This window comes from Propithecus coquereli, unplaced genomic scaffold, assembly GCF_000956105.1.
Source record: "Propithecus coquereli isolate 6110/MARCELLA unplaced genomic scaffold, Pcoq_1.0 Scaffold124, whole genome shotgun sequence".
NCBI classification, from domain to species: domain Eukaryota; kingdom Metazoa; phylum Chordata; class Mammalia; order Primates; family Indriidae; genus Propithecus; species Propithecus coquereli.
In genome coordinates, this window is record NW_012136525.1 from 4,614,240 (window position 1) to 4,636,127 (window position 21,888).

Here is a 21,888-nt window from a genome sequence, read left to right on the forward strand (position 1 = left end):
ATTAAGGATATCAAAAACTCACATCTATCACACTGGGCCTGCCAAATGCCCAAATGTGCTCAACGTGGTGACTGCTGTTGGCAGAGAACTCACTACCATGTTGTGCAGCCCATTCTCCTGCGGGACAGCTGATGCTGGGAGGCTGTTAGAAAGTCCTCCCCCTGCTCCTTGCATTAGGTCAAAATCTGCCTCCTTAGTCTTCAGCCACTGGTCTCAGTTCTGCCCTCCTGGGACACTATCTCTAGGTTCACCTCTCCAAGCTAAGACCTCTGGGTCTGCCAATCTTCTTTGGTTTTGCAACCATTTGTTGCATGTTCCAGGTGTAGTGTTAGAAAAAACAACACGCAAAACCCAGGTCCCGCCCTGCAGCTCGCAGCCTAGTGGTGAGCAGGCAACTGTAAGAGTTGCTGAGAAAAGGGCTTCAAATGGGACCCTGAGAGCACCTGGGAGAACCACCCATCCTACTCCTGTGGGATCACAGAAGGCTTCCTGAAGGAGACAATGTCTGAGGCCAGAGGCCTGGTGGCCTGTAGTTGGCCTGGTGAAGAGGTGGGAGGAGGGGAATAGCACCTTCCTGCAAAGGCGCCTCAGGTAAGGGGTGATAGCCTTTCATTGAATTACATGTAGCTCATATAACTGGAGCTTAAAGCAAGAAGACAGCGACTAGGAAGACATTACCCTCCTCCTTCTTCTAATTGATATTGTCTGGTTCTGGGAGGCTTAATCTAGGATGCAAGAACCTTCTGAAATTATAAGCAAAATTTTGCACATAGGTGCATATGTATGTTTTCTTGGAAAGAGAGTCTACAGCTGGCAGCAAATCCTCAAAGCGGTCATTAAGTTAAAAATGTTAGGAATTGTTGAGCTAGAATGTCCATGTCTCTTAAAATGTGGCACCTGAACCTAACACAAGTACCAGTTCGTAGCGCCCTCCCTCCATCAGGACATCCCAGGCCTACCAACGTAGCCTAAGAACACACAAGCTTTTGGAGTAAATTCACACGTAGGCTGTGGTCAGCCAAGTCCCTGGTATCATTATGACGTGCATTCTGCCCAATTCTCTCTGCCCTGTTCTTGGTCATTTCTTGTTGAAGTTAAAGGCAGGACTTTTACATTAATCCCTGTCAAATGTCACCCTCTCTGATGATCATTAACAGTAAAGCGAATGGCAATGGCTAACATGTGTTGAACACTCTCATTGCCAGGCGCCATGCTAAATGCTAGCACATTCTACCTCATTCCATTCCCCAACAGGCCTGTAAAGAAGATACTATCTCCATTTTCTAGATGAGGAAACTGAGCTTCAGAGAGAGCAAGGAACTTACTAAAGGTGACTAAGCTAGGATCTGAGAATGTAAAGGAAAAATAAAAATCTCAGGACCCCCCCAAAATTCATGATGCCAAAAGGGAGAACTGAGCCTGAGAACTGAGTCACACAAGCACTGCCATCCTCTCCCCAGGGAGGCACAGGGGTCATCTTTTAAGAGGTGAAGGGGCTTAGAGAAAATGACTAAACAGGGTTTTTGGTGGACAGGTTGTGGGAGGGAGAAAGGAAGCCCATTCCCCTGTCAAGGTGGTCTTGTTATGCAGACACACCTCAAAACAAGAGCCCTCGGGGAAATAGTTTCATTAAAGCCTTTCGGGGTGTCAGACTCAGCACCCTGTCCCAGGCCAAATAGGCCGGGCCTGGCTGCATTTAGCAGAGATTCTCTGCAGATCTCCCCCAGGCCCCACCTAGACAGCCACACGGAACATTCCTGTTTGCCCACAACCATCTCAAAATATGTCAAAGAAATGTTTTGGGGGGCAAAATATTTCTTATTTCCTTCATCCCTAAAAAAACCCCTTCAAGATATACAGTCCCCATAAAATGAGTGTATGTCAATTACAACCTTAAGACTGTAGCCTAAATATCTCTTAAATATTGATTAAAAGTTTATCTCCACAGATGCAAACCAAGAAAAGGATATGATCACTCACCTACCCACCCTGGGGAGACACCAACATTGACTACCTCCTCTACCCCCTTTTATGAATGTTCATCTTACCATGTAGATTTACCGAGCACCACACAGAACGTCACAAGAAAACCATCAGCTGTTTCACTGCTCGCCTCCCTAACCTCCCTTTTTCCTGTGCACCCCCTTTTTCCTTTAAATGCAAAGTTCCCAACCTCGTCTACGGAGAGCTCAGTCCATAATAGTTACTCGGTGAGCTGCGCTTTTCCCGGACACATCCTCAAAATCTTGGCTTAATAAGCCTTGGTTGAGCATAACTCTCATTTTCAGGCACTTACTATTTAAGTTAACAAGCACAAACTCTCAGCTATCAAACTATAACAGACTCCAGTATTTCTTCTCTTTAACCACCCTGCCCTAGTCCAGAGACTCGGTTTCACACCCAGTTCCCCGTCTGCAATCTTTTCCCTACACGCTGGCACCGAAATTAATTTCCCTAAAACTATCAAATCAAGTCTGAACCTCTCATACTATGTTTGAATATACTTTATCATTTAAAAAACATGCAACTCACTGGTTTAAAATCCCAATATATGTGCAGTCCCTTTTTAGCTGCCTTGGAACATGGCTCTAAAGTGGGCTTCTCCCCGTCGCCAGGGTCTGTCAGGCAGCGGTCCTCAGTGTTTGTCTCCGCAACCAGCTGTCCCACATACAGCTCCCCGGTCAGGAGGTAGTAGACGTGCTAAAAGAGAGAGAGGGAGCTGCGGTGGCGTGGCGGGGGCGGGGCGCAGGGGAGGCCTTCGCCTCACAGAGGGACGAAGACTGCTCTTGGGTCCCTGAGACACTCAGTCACATGGGGAGCACTGGACTGTCCCGGGCAGCAAGGAGCCGCCTCTGCTACCTACCCCGCAGCCCCAGTTGATTCCAGGAGGGGGACAGGGGACACTTAGCCTGCTTCCTTCCCTATGAGGGCCACAACGGCACCCTAGCTTGCACGGATGAGGGAGCTTGTCTTCGAAGAAAAAACACAACTGAACTTCAGAACTGTAAGCCCCAGCTATGGGCTTGTCAGGAAACCTCTGAAGTCCCGGCCTGCCACAACCTTGCTCAGTGAGCTTGGACAAGTAGGTCGTTTCTATGTCGCAGTTTTCTCACCCACGTGGAAATGGTATCTATTGTGTATACCTCAAAAGGTTCCCGTGAGGGCAACATGCAAGGTAGGACACTAGAAAGGAATATTCTCTGTAAAAAATAATTCCCGGGGCCGTAGCTTCCAGTGGGTGCCAGAGCTCTTCCATCCCTTGGAGGAACGTCCATCCGTCTCTCTCTCCTCTGCCCGCTGTTTCACTCTCTGCAGAGAAGCACAGGCGGCTTCGCCTGTCCACTTTTGAGGCATACGGGGAGCAGCGGAAGGGGTGGGAGGTGGTTGTCAATAAAGACATTACCACGGAGAATGAATTCGACAGAGCGGGGCCTTTCTACCTATCCTCCCTGTGCCTGAAACAGAACTATCTCGCCATGACTTTTGGGGTGAACTAGGAAGTGCTCTGTTACGAGCGCAGGTCTGGTTTCACCCTTCCCGTTCCCGGCTGCTCAGCTCCCACCTCCCATCGTCTGACACCGAGTCTGAGTCTGGCAAAGGTTGCCAGGGGCTGAGCCCCCACAGACGCGGCCTGGCGGGCAGGGAAGGCTGTGGAGATACCTGCGAACTGAACCCATGGCAGGGATGCAGGATGGGCGTGTGGCCCGGGACAGGGCCCTGATCCAGGCAGACATTTTCATCCAACAGGTTTCTCATCTGAAGGGGCAAAACACATGGCAACGCTATTGGAAAGAGCCAGAGAAAGAGGGCCCCCGCCGCCCCAGGGCCTGCATTTTCCCCAATATGCCAAGGGTGCCAGGAGCCACCATCCCAAAGGAACAGAGGGCAGGGCCCTGGCAGCCATTTTCTATGCTCTGGGAAACACACACATGCTAACTGGGGGCCGCTTCAGTGCCCACCTCCTGGGAACACCCACGCCTCAACCCATCACCCCACACACAGGGAGCCCCTGTGGAGTTCGTGTGGGCAAGGCCAGACACTCTGGTTGGTTGGGAAACCAAGAGGGTCGGGGCAAGGGCTGCAGTTTGCAAAGGGACTAGAAGCAGAGAGAAGGAAAAGAGACGGGGACTGGGGAGCAAGAGATGAAAGGAAGCAAAAGGTCCAAGGGCAAAGGGGGGGGTCGGAGAGGAGTCTTGGGCAGGATAGATTCTGGAAACCTTCAGCTGGGCAGTCCTTTGATTCAGGTTCCATTGTCTTTTGCAATCAAACATTCAAAATCTAAAATGCAATTTCATAATACATACTGTCCCATAGCCCACGACGCCGTGGATTGGCTTCAGGACTGGATAAACATTTTTCAGGTACCAGTCAAAAGTTTTACATTTCAGTTTCTCCCGGAGGGCCATTCTGGAAGAAACGTCTCCAAAATCGATTCCGGAGTTCTGTAAACGAAACACCAAGCATTTCTGTGCCTTGAGCCATGAAGCCTCATCGACTCCGCCAATGGGTATGGACCACATGCAAGGGGACTGAGTATCTTCCTTGGAGCCTGTGACGTAGGCTGGATGTTTTATATTTCCAGGGATAGTGGAGAAACCTTGACCCTAGAAACCTCGGCTGGTTTCAAAGACATTTGCAAGGACTGCTTAGTGGGGCTGGTTGGGTTTATTTCTCATCATAGCAAGCCGATGCAGACTGTTCCTATTTGAGATGTTTATATCAATAAGGCACAAAACTCTCTCATGATAACCACAAAAAGGCTTTCAAAAAGGAATATTCTAGCACCAAAATTTGGAGGTTAAAAGAGGCTTTTTAGAAGTAATATTTGTGGGGAATCAAAGTGAAAGAATACTAAAATGGCAAAATTGAGAAGGAAATGCAAACGTCACTTGTGTATCTGCCCGCTTCCCAGAACCTCCGTTGTGGTTTGTTTCAGATTGGCCCTTGTAAAAGTTTCGATCATTCCTTGTAGAAGTTCACTGATTGAGGGACAGTTCTCTCTACAGTTTGGGACAGTCATAGTATGACTCTGTAGGGATAAGAAAGCTAAGGGTGTCCTGGAGGAGTCTTGTTTTCTATCACACCTGGGTATACTGGGACCCCGGCATAAATTCCTGTCCATCTCATCAAACGATGAGCTAACTCTAGGTTACCGGCACCTTGGGTTGTTTGGGGAAGGATTTTGGTGACTTTGAACTTTACAGAAGGCTCAGGCATTTCTTCGTGTTTTCACATTCTCCAGACCTAGTGCTCCCAGTGTTAACCCAGCTCCTGGCCCTATCTCATTTCCAGACTTTCCTTCCTAGACCCATTCCTCAGTTACCCACCATCCTGCCTTCCTGGGGCTACTCTAGGACCCACTGTGATGGAGGGGAACAGTCTGCCAGTGAGGTGACTGCCCCTGTCACAGCTCAACATGCTGGAGCCCAGGGGCAGAACTCAGGAATGGAAGACGGCACAGCACATCTATCTCAGGTGGCCACGGCAGAAGACATGGCTTAGCTACGAATGGAACATGGAATTTAGAAGCCAGACTTTCTTGGTTTAAATCTTACTCCCTGTATTACCTTAAACAAGTTCCTTTCAACTCTCTGTGCCTCCGTTTCCTCATCTGTAAAACTTAGAATATAAAAATAAAACTTACCCCATAGGTATGTTGAGATGGTTAATGAGTTAATATATAAAACAGTGCCTGGAACATAGTACTATACTGTTACATAAATGTTAAGTGCCATTACTATCATACCATGGGACCTTACCCTAATTCTTTAGGGCTGAAATGGCATTTTGCTTTACTCCTTCCCATTCCCCGCCCCCCCAAATCACCATCTCCTCCTCTTCCAGTCTTCCCTGCTTCTGTTCAATTCCATGACAAACCTGGAGAGGTATGTTCCAGGCCAGGTAGACCATGTCTTTGTACTCATCCATCCAGACTTCGGCCACTCGCAGAGCATTGCGCTTCAAGGCAGGGCTCAGATCCAAGGCGTAGGGCTTGTGGTGTCTCTCTAGGTGAGCAATCCGGGAGCAGGGTAAGATCTCAATCTTCCCTCCACACTGCCACACCTGCAAGACAAGAGAAAAAGTCACCTGCACGGGCTGGACTTCACAGTCAATGAGTGGCATAGCTTGTTTGCACAGGGAGACCGCATTTTGGAACCGTTTTTTAAAGAATGTGAGTTCACTTCCGCTTTTATGTTCCTTCCCAGCCTACTTATCTAAATCATCCTTCCTTAGAATTCTACCAAACCGCTTCTCTTTTGTCATTCAAACCATTCCTGAAATCCTACCTCCTTCAGGAAGTCCTCCTAAAGGACAAAAGGAGAGGCCACCTTGGCTACCTACCCCCACGGGAAGTGCCCAAGTCGTGGGAGGCGCCATGCCCTGAGCCACTCTTGCAGGCCTTAGCTTCTCATGACTTTCTCTGTCTTCATGCCAGAGAGAGGGCAGCAAGGCAAACAGACCCCGAGGTGGCCCCACGAGCCCTCCTCCTGGTGTCTACATCCTTGACTAATCCCCTCCCCTCGAGTCTGGCCTGTGACTGCTTCTCACAGTAGAATATGGCAAAGGCGACAGGGTGTACGCGATCACATGTATGTGATTGCATTATGTAATTACGTAATTCCATTACATAAGATTGCAGTGTCCATCTTGCCAGGAGATGCTCTCTCGCTGGTTTTGAAGAAGCAAGCTGCCACATTGTGAGCTAGTGCAAGGAGAGGGCCATGGGGCAAGAGACTAAGAGTGGTTTCCAACTGACAGCCTGTGAAAACTGAACGCTTCCTCGGTCTGGAAGACTTCAAGGAACTGAATGAGCTTGAAAGCAGATCCATCCCCAGTCAGGCCTAGATGAGAAGCCATTCCTGGCTGACACTTTGCAGCCTTGCAGAGGACTCAGCTAAGCTGTGCATGGACTTCTGGCCCACGAAAACTATGAGATGATGAGTAGCTCTTGCTTTAAGACACTAAATTCGTATAATATTGTTGCATCGCAATGTGTGGCTGGCTAATTTAAGTGATTCTTGATCTAGAGACACCATGGCTTATGACCCAATTATAAATATTCTTCCTTACTGTGCTGATGGGTACAAATACACTTGTCAGAACGAATACGTAGCTTAATACGGTCTTCATCCCAATAGATAATAGAACTATCTAATAATATTGGATTGATTACATGGCTCCTGTGTCTTCTCTCCCTGGCTGCCTGTGTGAGCTGCAGTTTCTGGGAGTTAATCAGCCCACCTAGCGGTGGTCAGCAACCTCCCACACTCACGCCAGGGGGAGCCCCTGAGATGAGGGTGAGTGGCTGGGACCCTGCTGGTTCAGTTGACATATCAAAAGAGTGTCCACCTGAAAAGTAGTTTCTTCATCCCTTCCTGCATTCTTAACCCACGGGTTCCCCTTCCTCAGCACCCCACAACCCAGAACAGTAGAATGAAAAAAAGCTAGGCTTTGCAGTCAGACTGGCTGTGTTTAAATCCTGACTCCGTCACTGCACACCTGGCAGAGGTAAAACACTAGAAGTAAAACACTCACCCTCGCCGAGCCTCAACTTACTCATCTGCTAAAAGGACACATCCACCATTTGGGCTGTGAGCGGGATTACATGGCTTAACAAGCACTCGGTCACGGCAGCCTCTAAGGTCAACCTGAGGCATATCTTTTCTTCCATTGTCCTTCTCTGCGTCTCCTCCTTGGTCTCCATGATCATGGGAAGGTTACATCCAGTTTGTTTTCAGATACTGTTATCCTCTCCAGTCAAACATTCAAAAATCCAAAGACAACTTCACTTCAATTTTCCTAGTTGATGGAGGTTTTCAACCCACAGGAATTTAGGGGAGAAAAATTAACTGTTGGCACAAGGAGCCTTAAATTTGAGTTGAAAGCCAGGATTGCCATTTATGATGTAATGTTAATGATTATCCTTGCCCGGTGGTTTTCAAACTCTGCTCTTCCAATTTATTTCCATTTGCCAAACTCCTTCCATCGCCTCTCTCTCTCTCTCTCTCTCTCTCTCTCTCTCTCTCTCTCTCCCTCTCTCTCTGACATACACACAGAGACATGAAGCTTCTGGAAATAATAATGCATAACTTTGTGTCACACATTCTCCTAATACTGTCCATGAATTTAACCCTCACGGGGCAGGTATTGTGATTATCCCCCTTTAAGAAACTTGCCCACATTTATCAGCTAACTGACAGAGCTGGATTCTGAACCCAGGCAGGTCACAGGTTAAGCTTGGGCGCAGTGTCAGGAATACGGAACGTGCTTGACAAACGCTGGTTTTGCTTTCCTGCATCTCCCTGTACACACATCCATGAGCACCCTCCCTGCTGTGGCCACTAGATGTCAGAGCAAAGCCCTGCATGCAGCTCCGATGCTCTCCAAGATCTGTTCCCGGAGAAAGATCCTAGAAAGCCCTTAGAAGTTTGAAAAGGCAGATAGTCACACACAAAGCAAGGAACCCGGATGTCAGCAGAACTATTTGATCCAAGAAAAGGGAAAGAATGACCCTTCCCCTGACACTACCTATATTTTAAACAAAGTCCATTTTTTTAAAAAAAAATCACAAAATTTTAAAAGAAATAGGATTTCTTGTGGAAACTGAAATGGCAGGATTCTACATGTGTTTGGGAGAATAAAAACAGAGAGAGCCATCTAGATGCAAAAGGGGAGAGCAAAGCATGAGGAAGTCAGAAATAATGATGGCTTTTAGTCCTAAGTTGAAGAACTGGGGTTCCAGCCAAATTCATCCAAAACTCTGGTAAGTAGAAAACACCCAGCCACAGCATAACCAGGGCCATCTTCAGGACTTTGCTAAGTATCATGTATAAAATGATTATTTTTGCATCTATATTTTTGTGCTAGAGACTAACTGTACTGCCCTCCTCAATATCTACTCTCCTGGACACCTACAGCTGTAGCAGGAATAACGGGCACGCAACCGGCCAGCTGGAGTCTGCATTTCCCACACTGCTTTGCACGCAGGTGTGGCCAGTGACTAGGCAGTGGCCACTGGAAAGTGAGAAGAATCGAAGTGCACAACTTTCAGGTAGTGCCCTTTAAAAGGGGGGGGGGCATGCTCTTTTTCCTTCCTACTGGCTAAAACACAGATGTGGTGTCAAGTGTAGCAGAACCGCAGAATAAAAGAATCTTGGTCCTCACCATAATGTTTCCACAGCAATTCTGAACTGCTTGTGTTCAAACTGTTACAGGGAGAAAAAATTAATTTCTATCTTGTTTAAGCCTCTGTTATTTTAGCCTCTGTCACAGAAGCTGAACACGCATTCTAGTTAATATCTTTATAAAATCATTTCAGATTCGTTATTATGTTTTGATTGCACCATCATCCTTACGCGGTACATTAAACAAAGATGCTTCTCTTCACTTACGAGTGGGAAAACTGATCAAGACTGAATGATTGCGGCTTAACGTGTAACCCAGACAAGAATCGACGTTCATTTGTTAACACAAATGTGGGGCCTTGAGTGGGTCCTAATTGGGTACGATATATGGCTGTATGGCCATCAGTCTCATTTAGAAAGACACTGAAGAAAGTGGAACTGAAGAAACCCTAGATAGGAAACTGTCTTGTTCCTCCAGACACCACAATGGACCAAAGATCACCTAGTGTTAGGCACAGAATTCCAGAGCTGAGTGTTAGGCACAGAATTTCAGAGCTGAGAGGGGAGAAATCATTTCACAGAAGCTCAGTCCATGTCAGAGCCAGGACTAGAACTCAGGTCCAGCATTTTTTTCAATGCTATTTGACATTCTTATTACAAATTTTTACCATTAACCATTTATTGAGTGTAAGCCATGTGTCACTCACATGTTAGGTGCTTGATGTAGTGGGTGTGGCTTAGAGAATTTGTATGTGGCACAACCAGGATGGCACAGGCAGGCAGGATTTGGACTTAAGTCTGCCTGTCTCCAGTTCCTGTGCAATTTCCACTGCCTTATATTGCCTCTTTTAAGAGTTCAGGGCCGGGCGCGGTGGCTCACGCCTGTAATCCTAGCTCTCTGGGAGACCGATGCAGGAGGATTGTTTGAGCTCAGGAGTTCGAAACCAGCCTGAGCAAGAGCGAGACCCTGTCTCTACTAAAAATAGAAAGAGATTAATCAGACAACTAAAAATATATAGAAAAAATTAGCCGGGCATGGTGGCACATGCCTGTAGTCCCAGCTACTTGGGAGGCTGAGGCAGGAGGATCGCTTGAGCCCAGGAGTTTGAGGTTGCTGTGAGCTAGGCTAACGCCACGGCACTCTAGCCTGGGCAACAGAGTGAGACTCTGTCTCAAAAAAAAAAAAGTTCAGCCTTAGGCTGGAAGATGAAAGAAAATAAACTAACAAGAATAATCACAAACCCCAAGCATCGGCACCTTCTATTAAAAAGGCCCTATAGATTATACTGAAGACGTAAAAGGAATACTGTGAAAGGGATATCTTATGCATGAAATCTGTTCTAAATCGATTCTGACACATTGAATTTATTGGCCCTATGTCTTGACACCACTTTGGGCGTGGCCATTGACTTACGCTGAAATAGCATGCTACTTCCAAAGTTAGGCCTTAAGAGACCTCATGTGGTCCCACTTGTCCTCTTGTGTACCACAAGAAGAGCTTTCTTTCCCGAGGTAGCTGCTGCCCCATCAGGCTGAGAATGAATATGTGTGAAACAGAGCTACCCTATCCTATCCCTGGACCTGTAGATCCGTGAGAATCTATTATTATTCATTTAAGCCACCGAGTTTGGGGTGGTTTGTTATACAGCATTTTTTTTTTTGTCAACAGCTAACTGATACACTGATGTAATGTGAACCTGCACTTGGAATTTCTCTAGTTGTCTTGGTTTACACCTGAATTCCCTTATAGAGCACAAAAACTCAGGTTGTTCATTTGACCTAAACAAGCATAGGAAGCTGTCGGGGCAAGGAAGAGGCACCGCTGCTGGAGCGTGAAGCCAGCATTGTTGCAGACACACACAAATGGTCAGAGCGAGAAGTGGTTTGAGGATTTTCATGCTGTGCTGCCCACCTCTGGCTATTTGGCCTGGAGCAGACCATGTCTCAGCAGAACTCAGGCTACTGTGCCCACTGCTCCAGCTGTCTGTCCAAAAGCAGACTGGCTGCCCACATGCCTGCATTCCCTGGTCCCTCTGCACACTCCAGTTTTCTCTGTCTTTGGTTTTATAGAGAGCTGTCTGCCAAAGTTGGTTTATTCCAGGGGTTGCTTGGAAAATGCCCAGAGTCCTCAAGCAAAATAGAGACAACGTCTGCTTAGCCTCAGCTCCACCCCTTCCCCGATTCCACAGGCCTACACCAGGGAGCCGCACGCCGGAGGTCCTCTTGCCTACTCCTCCTTAACCCAGTGTCCTGGAAACAGGAGCATTTGCCCACCTCCTGAGCTAATGACATTCAGCCCCATCCTAGAATTCCAGAGATCCTACCACCTGCCTAGTATTTCTCCTCTGCTTTGTCCCATAAAGAGAAGGGAAATGTACCTACCCTTAGGCTGAGTTCCACGTTCTCTCCTCCATAGACCAGCATCCCACCATCCAGAGACCCGATCTCTCCCAGGAAGAGCCTGTCGGCAGCCAGGATGCCCATGATGGAAGGACTCCTGCAGAGCACACGGCAGGGCAGTCACTGCCTTCTCTAGGAGGCAGGGGGCAGAATGGAGGAGGGGCTGGGAAGCCAACGATACTTTGCCCTTCAAAACTCTACCTAAGTCTCTTCTTATCCTGAAGGCCTTCCCTAAACCCTCCGGCTGGACTAAGTGCATGTAACCCTTCTCAAATTACGTGTTTTTTATCCAGGTATTCCTACTTCCCAGCCTGAAAATGTTTGAAATGGTCCAAATACTTTCTAAAATGTTAAACGCTTTGCTTTATTTTTGCCTGAAAGCCCCTATAGAGAGCAAAGTGTCTGTGATTTCTTACCTGGGACCAGCTCATTGGGTTTCTCCCCCGTCCCTTGTCCTTCACCTCATCCCCTCCACTGCTCCGACCCCCCATCACTACCACCAAAGATAAACAAAACCCACGCAGCTCATTCCCACGTGCTACTCAAGGTGCCCGAGCGCACTCAGACTCACTTCACTGGCGCCGTGACATCGTGCAAATCAATCCAGGCTTGTGGCAGTGGATCGTAGCGGCACCACAGTTCCCAGTTAAATCCATCAACTGCCAAATCATACCTTTTCAGTTGAAAGGTGTCAAAACGAATGTTGTCAAACACGGGCGACACAATCACGGTGCGGTCTTCCTGAATCCGAGCCAGGATGGGCTCTGCCCTGGAAGAGCGTGCAGCAAGCCCAGCTGGAGCGTGAGGCCCAGCAGCAGGTCTGCCCACGCACCTTGCCCAACACTGAGTACTTTCCCCACTGAGGCTGCGCCAGGTTGGAGAGGACTCTGCAGAGTCCAGGGAATCTCTGTAGCTTTCGGGTAGCTGGGTTCGCTGGCAGCAGACCCACATCAAGAGCAGATTTAAAATTGGTGCCCAGTACCACCCCCCAGGCCATTGTGAACCAGGACTATCAGTACTCTGCCTAAATTTCCATGACCTCCCGGGTCTCTCTGTTTCCAAAATGATGCCTCTTTCCTGTGTGATTTCCCATATCCTCTGAAGAAAACAGCTCTCTTTATATCATGCAATTTCATGGCTGGGAAAAACCTTAGGAATCACCAAAGGGTAATTTCTTCATTTTACAGTTAAAGACACAAATGTCTGGTTAAGTGAAGTGACTTATGCAGAGTCACAAAGTATTTGGCAAAATCAGAGTCAGGATGCAGCTGTCAATACTCCCAGCCCATTGTTTTTTTCTCTAATCTACTCTACTTCTCCCTGGTTCTCCCGCCAACCAAAATCCCTGAGGAAAAGCAGGCTGTCTTTGGAGCTTCCCTTTGTTTCAGGTCTGGTGTTGATGCTCCCATTTCCATAATACCCTCTCTTGTATTCAGTACATGTACAGTATCTCTTTTCCACCCTTTCCCTGAAGAAGAAGCCTCCCGGCACCTTACCACCCAGCGTTCACTTCGACATGAGCATCCAATATGGCGACCACGTCCGCCGTGGCCGCTTCCCAGCCAGTGTTGCGTGCTTGAGCGAGGCCTTTCCTCTCGGTATGCCGTATTATTTTCAGTAGTCCTGGATGCTTCTGGTTGTAAATCTTAATCTTCTCATCCAAGTTTACCTTTAGTTCTCCTGCCAACCAAATGCACACCTATAGAAATTCTGGGCACGGCAATCAATATGGTGCAGAAGTGTCACACTATTACAGAACAGTAGTTGGACTACTTCCAGCATGGAGTGAGCAATTCCACGGTCTCAGATGAGATAATAGGTAGTACTTCCCCTGCACCTACCTCTCTTCTCCCTTCCACCTGAGGTTTAATATTTCCATTCCTGGTTTCCTTTCTCTCACTGTTACACTATCTTAGAATGATAACGCTGCTCGCAGTGAGCCAGGCAGTTATAAGTGCTTTTAACGTGTAAATTCTTACGAGAATGAGCAGAACAGACCTGGCCTAACTAAGGCAGAAATGCCGATGGACAACACTGGGGGGAAGCTTGGAGCATCTTCTTCACAGCTAAACTCTCAAGGCTTCTGGAGAATCCATAAACAACTAACGACGTAGTTTTGTTTTAGGTACTCCTAGTTGGACTACTCAAGGATCAACTGGGACAGAATTCACATACTAATCTGTTTGCCAGCTTCTTGCTAATGAGTTTACCCCCAAAATTATGCAAACAACATTCACTATTTCCATATCGTTTACAGGGATTTTCTTCCCTCTTTCTTTCAATAAAGCCTCTCTATGCCTTTGTTCTTTGACTCAGCCTGCCGCTGAATTCCCCACATGTATGAAAACAACTTGCGTGCAAATCAGTAAGCAGCACGCAGATATCTAACCAAATGACTCTGCGTTATTTATTGATAATATTAATTCATTTAATTCTGAAAGAATACTATGAGGTAGGCATTATAGTATCCCCACTTTACAGATGAAGAAACTGAGGCACAGAGAGGTTAAGAAATTTTCCAAGTCACACATCCAGCAGGTGGCAGTGCTGTCTTTAACCACCATGTCACTCTCCCTCAGAGCTCTGTGCATACCTGGTTGGGTTTCTCGAGCCCTCCCTCCAGGTCCTTTCTCCCCATGGCCAAAGAATGAAGTTCTTGCTGGTTCCTCTCTCAAAAGAGGAGCATATCTGTGAGACCTGCAGTGTTCAGGACCTGGAATCAGTACCTACGTGACTACGGCACCACAATCTCCCCCATTTGAGAACTTTCCCAGCTGCACTTGAGAGTGAGTGACTCAGTCACTGAAGGTGCTAAGCCAGTGGGTCTGAGACTGTTGGCTGCTGCCCACTGGGGTGAGCTGCGGATAGCCACGGTGGCTAGTCCCTGCACCCACTTAGCACTAATTTTAAAAAGCAAATAGGAGGAGTTGCCATAAAACCCGGATATCTAGACTCTGATACGATTACTACCTAGCTCTGTGTCACTTCCCATTTAGCAGTGTCTATTTGCTCAACTTAGAGAGAAGTACTAGGTAATCTGTCAGGACCCTTCCAACTCTAAAATTCTATGAGCCATAGATTCTGAGTCACCCTTTAGAAATAATGCCTATGGTCCAGCACAAGAATTAAAGATGTTTCAATGAATCTTCTAAAGTAAACCAGCATGGCCCTCCTACTGGTCCCCTCCCCAAACCCTTTATTCTAGGCTGGCCAACTCAGGATGCTTCTGGCTTCTGCATCTTTGCTCATACCGTTCTTTTTCCCCACTCCTTATCCCCAGCCCCCACCCCAGTTTCTGAGTCTTCTCTTGTTTTCTCTGCCTTTTCAAATCCTACCAAGCCTTCAAGTCTCAATTCAAGCCCCCTCCTCCAGGAAGCCTCCCTAGATCACCCCAGGCCCCTCTCTGGGCTTTCTTGCACTCACTGATGGCTCGCTCAATTTGACACAAAGTTCTTCCATAGGTATATCTTGCCTTGTCCATTAAGATGGAAACGTCTTGAAATCTCTGACAGCCTCTTCCCTGCACAGTGCCTGACACATGGTAGAAACTCAAAAAATAGTTGTCGATTGTGAAATTTGCCTAAAATTGGGGAGAAGATACAGCATCCCACTTACATTGATATAATTTCTAAAAAGTTAAGAATAGTTCTGCTGGTGCTCAAAACATTTGACTGATGTGAACCAAGCTTTCCATCTAGGGAAAGAAAGAAAGGGGCAGACCTCTGATACCAGGCCGTGGCATTTCAACAGTGCTACAAACAGCACCGCGGTAAGCAAGGAGCAGTAACGCCGGTCAGCATTTAACGGGAGCAAGCCCAGTCCTGAGGACTTTGCACATCTTATTTAAACCCCAGAATGGTCTTCTCAGGTAGGTACCGTTATTTCCCCCACATTACAGATGTGGAAACTGAGGCATGAAACAGTTGAGTGACTTGCCCCCAGAGTCACATGAGTAGTAAGTTTTTCTTACGACATGTGTTGTGGAGATGTCCAATTGTCTTCCTCATTTCAACACAGAGCGGATTTGTGATTTACACTCAGTATAGGCCCAATCGGGCTGAGGTTTCCACAGTTAGTGAGAGAGAAGCCAATTCCTGTCCGTGTGACACCAAAGAATGGCTGACTCTTCCTTCTTCTGTGCCTTCTTATGGAAAACAAAAATGCGTTCCAGACCCAAGCGAGAGGGATGTGCTGTGATGGAGATGCAGATTAGAACACGGAGAGCTTCACTCTGCTTCTCCTTGTCTGTCTACACTATGTTTGGAATCTTGCATCTTCTTATTTTATTGTCACAGAGGGAAACGTCTTGAATTTAGTCTTATCTGCCCCCAACCAGGGAACATGGAGTTAGAGACTAATTGATTTTTTTCTCCACAGAAAAAGATACCTTTAGTGGTCTTCCAGCTCAACTCTTGCATTTGCCCCATGAAGAAGCTGAGTCCCAGAGAGGCAGGAGGATTTGCCTGAGGGCGTCTCAGAGAGCCAGGGAGCAGAGCTCGGGCATCTTCAGATGCCCAGGGCAGAGGCCTTTCTAATAAAGCACCTATTTTTTTATTCACAAAACCAGGTATACAACTTGGAATCAGTCTCCATGCCAGAAGCAAATGAAACCAGCATTGTCTTTTCTTTGGTTTTCAGTGGAATTTTGCTCTAGTCATTGCACCTTCTTGTTCTTTCCTTAGTTACATTGGAAGGAGAATAGAGGAGAGTATGCAAAGGGTGAAGAGAAATATTTTTAGTGCCTGAAAATCCAAAAAGGAGAGGTTAAGTCATCATTTTTCTGTCTCTCTCTCCTCAGAGAGAACGTGAAGCTCCAGTATCTTGTCTGGTACTTAAAAAACCCCAGAGAAAGAGCAAATCCTGCCTCCAACGAGCCTCCACTTCATAGCCCTCGTAGTTAGAAAATTCTTCCTTACCGTTAGCCCGAATCGCTAATGTTTTGCTTCTGGTTTCATTTATTTGGTGAACAAAATTAATAAAACTAAGAGCTAACACTTGCCAAGAGGCTACCATGCGCTAAATCCTGTATATAATCCATGCAATGTATCCTGAACATAGTGGTTTGAGCCGCAGCTCCGGACTCTGAAGTTTATGGTCAAATCTCAATTCTCTCACTTACCATCTGTGTGATTCTTAGTGAGTTCCTTGACCAATCTGTGCCTTAGTTTTGTGCATCTGTGTAATGGGCAAAAAAGTGATTCCTTTCTCATAGGGTTGGCATAATGGTTAAAATAATTAACACATATACCGTGCTTAGAACAAATAATGTTCACGGCCTTTACTGTTTCATTTGATTCTTACTATAGTTCATGAGATAGTTATTATTATCAACAGCCATGGTTTGCATACAAGGAAACCAGGGCATGGAGAAGTTAAGTTACCCAAGGACATAGCACTGATAAGGGAGGATCTGGGATTATAAACTCACAGTGAGGACACAGGTCCACTGTCTCCCACGTCCCCATGTGTCCTCGATGGCTAGGCTAGACTGGGGCCAGGGGCTTCCTGTGAGCAAGAGACATTGCCTCTGTGAAGGGTCCCAGCCCCCAAAGCTCTCTTTTTCCAAGCTTAATGACCTGGGGAGATTGGTCTTTTCTTCATGAGGAGCAACTGTAAGTCCTTCCTGGTGTCTGAGGTCCTCCTTTAGACCCACCTCATCCCCTCAGGACTCCTCCATGGTGCGTGGAAGGGCACAGGTGACTTTGGAGTCACTCGGTCCTGGGCCTAACTCCCAGCCCCACCACTGACTCGCCATGCGATTTGGGCACACTCTGTGATCTCTCTGTGTCTTAGTTTCCTCATCTTCGTATCGAGATGATAATCCCCCACCTCAACTTTGTAAAGATTACATGTGGCCAGCAGGCAAAGACCCTCAACAAATGATTTTTCCCTTTTCCCTACATGAGAAACCAAGGTGGCCTAAACTAAAGCTAAACTAAGCTAAAACCTCTTGCCAGCCAAGCACAGACGATAAGTGATAATTTTTACAATGATTCTTTGATCAGGTCGCTCACCATTTGAGCTACAATCGTCCACCAAGATGATCTCCTTCAGTAATCGAGGGGGGGTCCGGTTGATGACACTGGTGATGGCCCGTTGTATAACGGACAGGGCTTCGTCCATGAATATGAGAATGACACTGAGGGAAGGGAGCTGTGAAGAGTACGTCTTCTGAAGACACCTACAAGAGACCATTTTTTATAATCTTATTTTTTAATTACTTCAACATTGCTATCCAATCTTCCCCTTCACTATGCATAATGTTAAACAACTCACCAACACCCCACACTCATTGGAAAGAGAGACCCTCGGTGGCTTATCACAATAGCAAGGAGATTTTATATTTGTTTATACAAAGTTCTTCTGCTATGGGGATAAAACCATTTCTTTTTTACTTATCAGTAGATATTTCCACTTAACACTCAATGTACTGCAAAAGGAATTCCCATTCCTCCTCCAACCCCACAGTAGCTTCCTTGCCAGCAGCCCTGTTTCTGCCATTGCCCCTGCCTTTACCCAAGTTCTCAGACCCCCAGTCGCCCTTGACACAGCCGTCTACTTCACCACTAGAGACAGGTGGCAAACTGTCTGTAGAATTGTGCTTGACATATTTTTTTAAGGTCCTATCCTACATTTATTAAATGCTTACCATATGCTAGGCACTGGGTTACCATTTTATTTTTACAGTTTTATTGAGCTATAATTGATTTACAAGAAACTGCATATATTTAACACACATATTAATTTGGTAAGTTTGGACATACACGTAACCCATGATATCATTGCCATAATCAAAGTAGTAAAGATATTTATCAACTCCAAACGTTTCCTTGTATTTCTTTGGAAGAGGTGCGGATGTGTGTGTGTGAGAGAGAGGGAGGGAGAGGAAGTGAGAGATAAGAACACTTGACATGGGATCGACCTTCTTAACAAATATTTAAGTGCACAACACTGTGTTGTTAACTATGGGCACTGTGTTGTTAACACTGTGCTGTACGGCAGACGTCTAGAACTTACTCATCATGTGTGACTATCACTGCATACCCATTGAACAACTCTCCATTGTTAAAACATCTTTACTGAGATACAATTCACATACAATAAGATTCACCGATTTAAAAGTATTTTTAATAAATGTTATAAATTCGTATAGCACTCACAGAGTTGAGTAGCCATTATCACTACTTTTCAGAGCATTTTCATCACATAAAAAAGAAACCTCATACCCACTGCCAGTCACTTTCTGTTCCTCCTCAACCCACCCCACCACTGCCCCCCTCAGCCACAGGCAACCACTAATCCACTTTCTATTTCTATAGAATTATTTATTCTGTAATTTTCATGTAAATAGAAATCTATAAAATATGGTCTTTACGACTGACTTCTTTCACTTAGCATGTTTTCAAGGTTCATTAATGTTATAACGTGTCAGTACTTCATTCCCATTTATTGTCAAATAACGTTCCATTATATGGATATACCATGTATTGTTTATCCATTCATCAGTTGCTGGACATTTAGGATGTTCCAATTTTTCAGCTATTATGACTAATGCTGCTATGAACATTCTCGAACAAGTTTTTTGTATTGTGTATGTTTTCATTTCTCTTATATACACACCTAAGAGTTTAATTGTTAAGTCACATGATAACTCTATGTTTAACAATGTAATGAACTGCCATACTATTTTCCAAAATGACTGCACCATTTTACATTACCACCAGCAATGAACGAGGGTTTCGATTTCTTCACATTTTCGACAACACTTGTTATTGTTTGTCATTTTGATAATAACCATCAGTGGGTGTGAAATGGTATCTCATGGGAGTTTTGGTTTCCATTCCCCTACTATGTTGAGCATCTCTTCATGTGCTTTTTGGCCATTTGTATATCTTTTTTGGAGAAATATCTAAGTCCTTTGCCTATTTTTAATTTGGTAATTTGTCTTTTTACTATTGAATTGTAAGAATTCTTTTTATATTCTAGATATAAGTACCTATCAAATATAATGGTTTACAAACATTTTCTACCATTCTGTGAGTAGTCTTTTCACTTTCTTGATAATATAATTTGAAGCAAAAATAATTCAGTTTTCATGAAGTCCAACTTTCCAATCTTCTCTTTTATAACTATGTTTTATAACTATGTTTTTGGTATATCTAAGAAACCATTACTAACCCATTATCTCCAAGATTGACTCCTGTGTTTCCTTCTAAGAGTTTTATAGGGGTTTGGGGGTTTTGTTTTGGTTTGGTTTTTTTGTTTGTTTGTTTGTTTTTGAGACAGGGTCTCACTCTGTCACCCAGGCTGGAGTATAGTGGCATCATATAGCTCACTGCAACCTCCAACTCCTGGGCTCAAGTGATCCTTCTGCCTGAGCCTCCTGAGTAGCTGGGACTACAGGTGTGCACCACCACACTTAGCTAATTTTTCTATTTTTTTGTGGAGACAGGGTCTTGCTCTTGCTCAGGCTGATCTCGAACTCCTGGCCTCAAGTGATCCTCCCCCCTTGGCTTACCAAAGTGCTAGGATTACGGGCATGAGCCACTGAGCCTATCTAAGTTCTATAGTTTTATGTCTTATATTTACATATGACCATTTTGGGTTAATATTTATGTATGGTGTGATGAGGGATCCAACTTCATTCTTTTGCATCTAGATATCCAGTTGTTCCAGCACCATTTGTTGAAGAAACTATTCTCTCCCTCATTGAATTATCTTGGCACCCTTGTCAAGAATCAATTGACCATCAATATAAGTGTTTATTTCTTTTCCCCCATGTTAAAGGCTAGAGTGAACTGAAGTTGAGTATTTCTCTTCCCCCATGTAGGTTAGTGTCTTAGTCCATTTTGTACTGCAATAACCGTATATCTGAGACTGGGTAACCTATAATGAACAGAAATTATTGGCTCCTAGTTCTGGAGGCTGGGAAGTCCAATATCAAGATGCTGACATCTCGCAAGGGCCTTCTTACTGCATCATAACATGGCAGAATGCATCACATGGCAGAGGGCCAAAGAGAGGGCGAGAGAGAGAAAGAGCAAGAAGAGGCAAGCCTGCTCCCCTGGTAATGAACCCATGCCCACAGTAACAGCGCAATAATGGCATTAGTTCGTTCATGAGAGTGGCGCCCTCATCATCTAAATACCTCTTAAAGGCCTCACCTCCCAATATCATCACAATGGCAATTAAATTTCAACGTGAGTTTTGGAGAGGACAAACATTCAAACCACATGAGTTAGGCTGTGATAAAACCCCACCAGGTCAGGCTCCAATAAAATAGTTTCTCCTGCAGGCAGGCCTTGTGAAGAAGAACAGAATGGTCTGGAATACTTCAAAATAGCTCCTTTCCCCTTTTCCCCACCACGCACAGGAGGGGATTTTTCTCTGATATTCACTGCGAGGGTCTGGTAGAGGTCCTGGAGGTAAAACTTACAAAAGTGCAGGGGCCCCTATAACTGGGGCTCCCGGGAGACAATTCTCAGAGTTGCCCACACTGAGCTTCCACAATTCAGCAATTTATAGTTTGGGCTTTCCTATCCCAGCACTGGTTGCCATGGAGGTTTCTGCTCTGGAAGTTGCTATCCTCTGTATTCATCGGATCATCTCTCCAATTCGAGGAGCAGCAGTTTGCCCTGTAACCTCATTTCTCTGACAGATCTAAGCAGAGCCATTAAGTTTTCAGTTTGCTTCTTACTTGTTGTTAGGACAGAAAGGCAACTTCTAAGCTCCTTACATGCCAGACCAGAAAATGAAAGTCAAACTCTTAATTTTTATTTTTGTACTTTTCGATTTCAGAATTAGCATTTGGCTCCTGTTTATAAATTATATCTCTTTATTGCTGGTGTCTATTTGATGAGACATTGCCATTATAATCCTCCTTTAATCCTTTAGACACAGCTTCCTTTAGTTCTTTGAATATATTTTTATATAATAGTGGCTTTGAAGTCAGTATCTGCTAAGCCCAATATCTGGGCCCCTTCTAATGCAGTTTCTGTTGTCTTATTTTCTCTTGTGCACGAGTTACACTTTCCTGTATCTTCGTATGTCGCATAATTTACTTCTGGAAACTTTTTATTTTAGACAACGTAGTCTAGCAACTCTGTTTATCAACCCAGGGGTTAATGTCATTGTCATTTGCTTGGTTGTTTATTCACTTGCTTAGTGACTTGGCTGAACTAATACGCAAAGTCTGCAAAGTTCATTTCTCCTGTAGTATTCAGCCTGTAATGCCCCGACCTTGATTTTTTTTTTTTCTGTTTTTCTCTTTTAGCCTGGCTACCTAGGGCTTGCCCCTGGGTTATCATAAGCCACTTAGTCATCAGAGGTTGTATCTAATCTAATCTAACCCCCTCGGCTGGTT

The 21,888-nt window shown here is 45.5% G+C and overlaps 1 protein-coding gene across 1 annotated transcript in view; it reads right to left on the bottom strand.

Annotated features, from left to right (window-relative positions):
* Positions 1–21,888, bottom strand: part of GALNT8 (polypeptide N-acetylgalactosaminyltransferase 8) — a 54,399-nt gene that overhangs the window by 4,152 nt on the left and 28,359 nt on the right. The window contains exons 3-10 of the mRNA XM_012637916.1: positions 17,540–17,706; positions 13,022–13,205; positions 12,097–12,294; positions 11,508–11,622; positions 5,878–6,063; positions 4,305–4,442; positions 3,661–3,756; positions 2,533–2,700 (exon numbers count right to left, since the gene is read on the bottom strand). Of these exons, the coding sequence (XP_012493370.1) occupies positions 2,533–2,700; positions 3,661–3,756; positions 4,305–4,442; positions 5,878–6,063; positions 11,508–11,622; positions 12,097–12,294; positions 13,022–13,205; positions 17,540–17,706 (1,252 nt within the window). The remainder of the gene's footprint in view (positions 1–2,532; positions 2,701–3,660; positions 3,757–4,304; positions 4,443–5,877; positions 6,064–11,507; positions 11,623–12,096; positions 12,295–13,021; positions 13,206–17,539; positions 17,707–21,888) is intronic.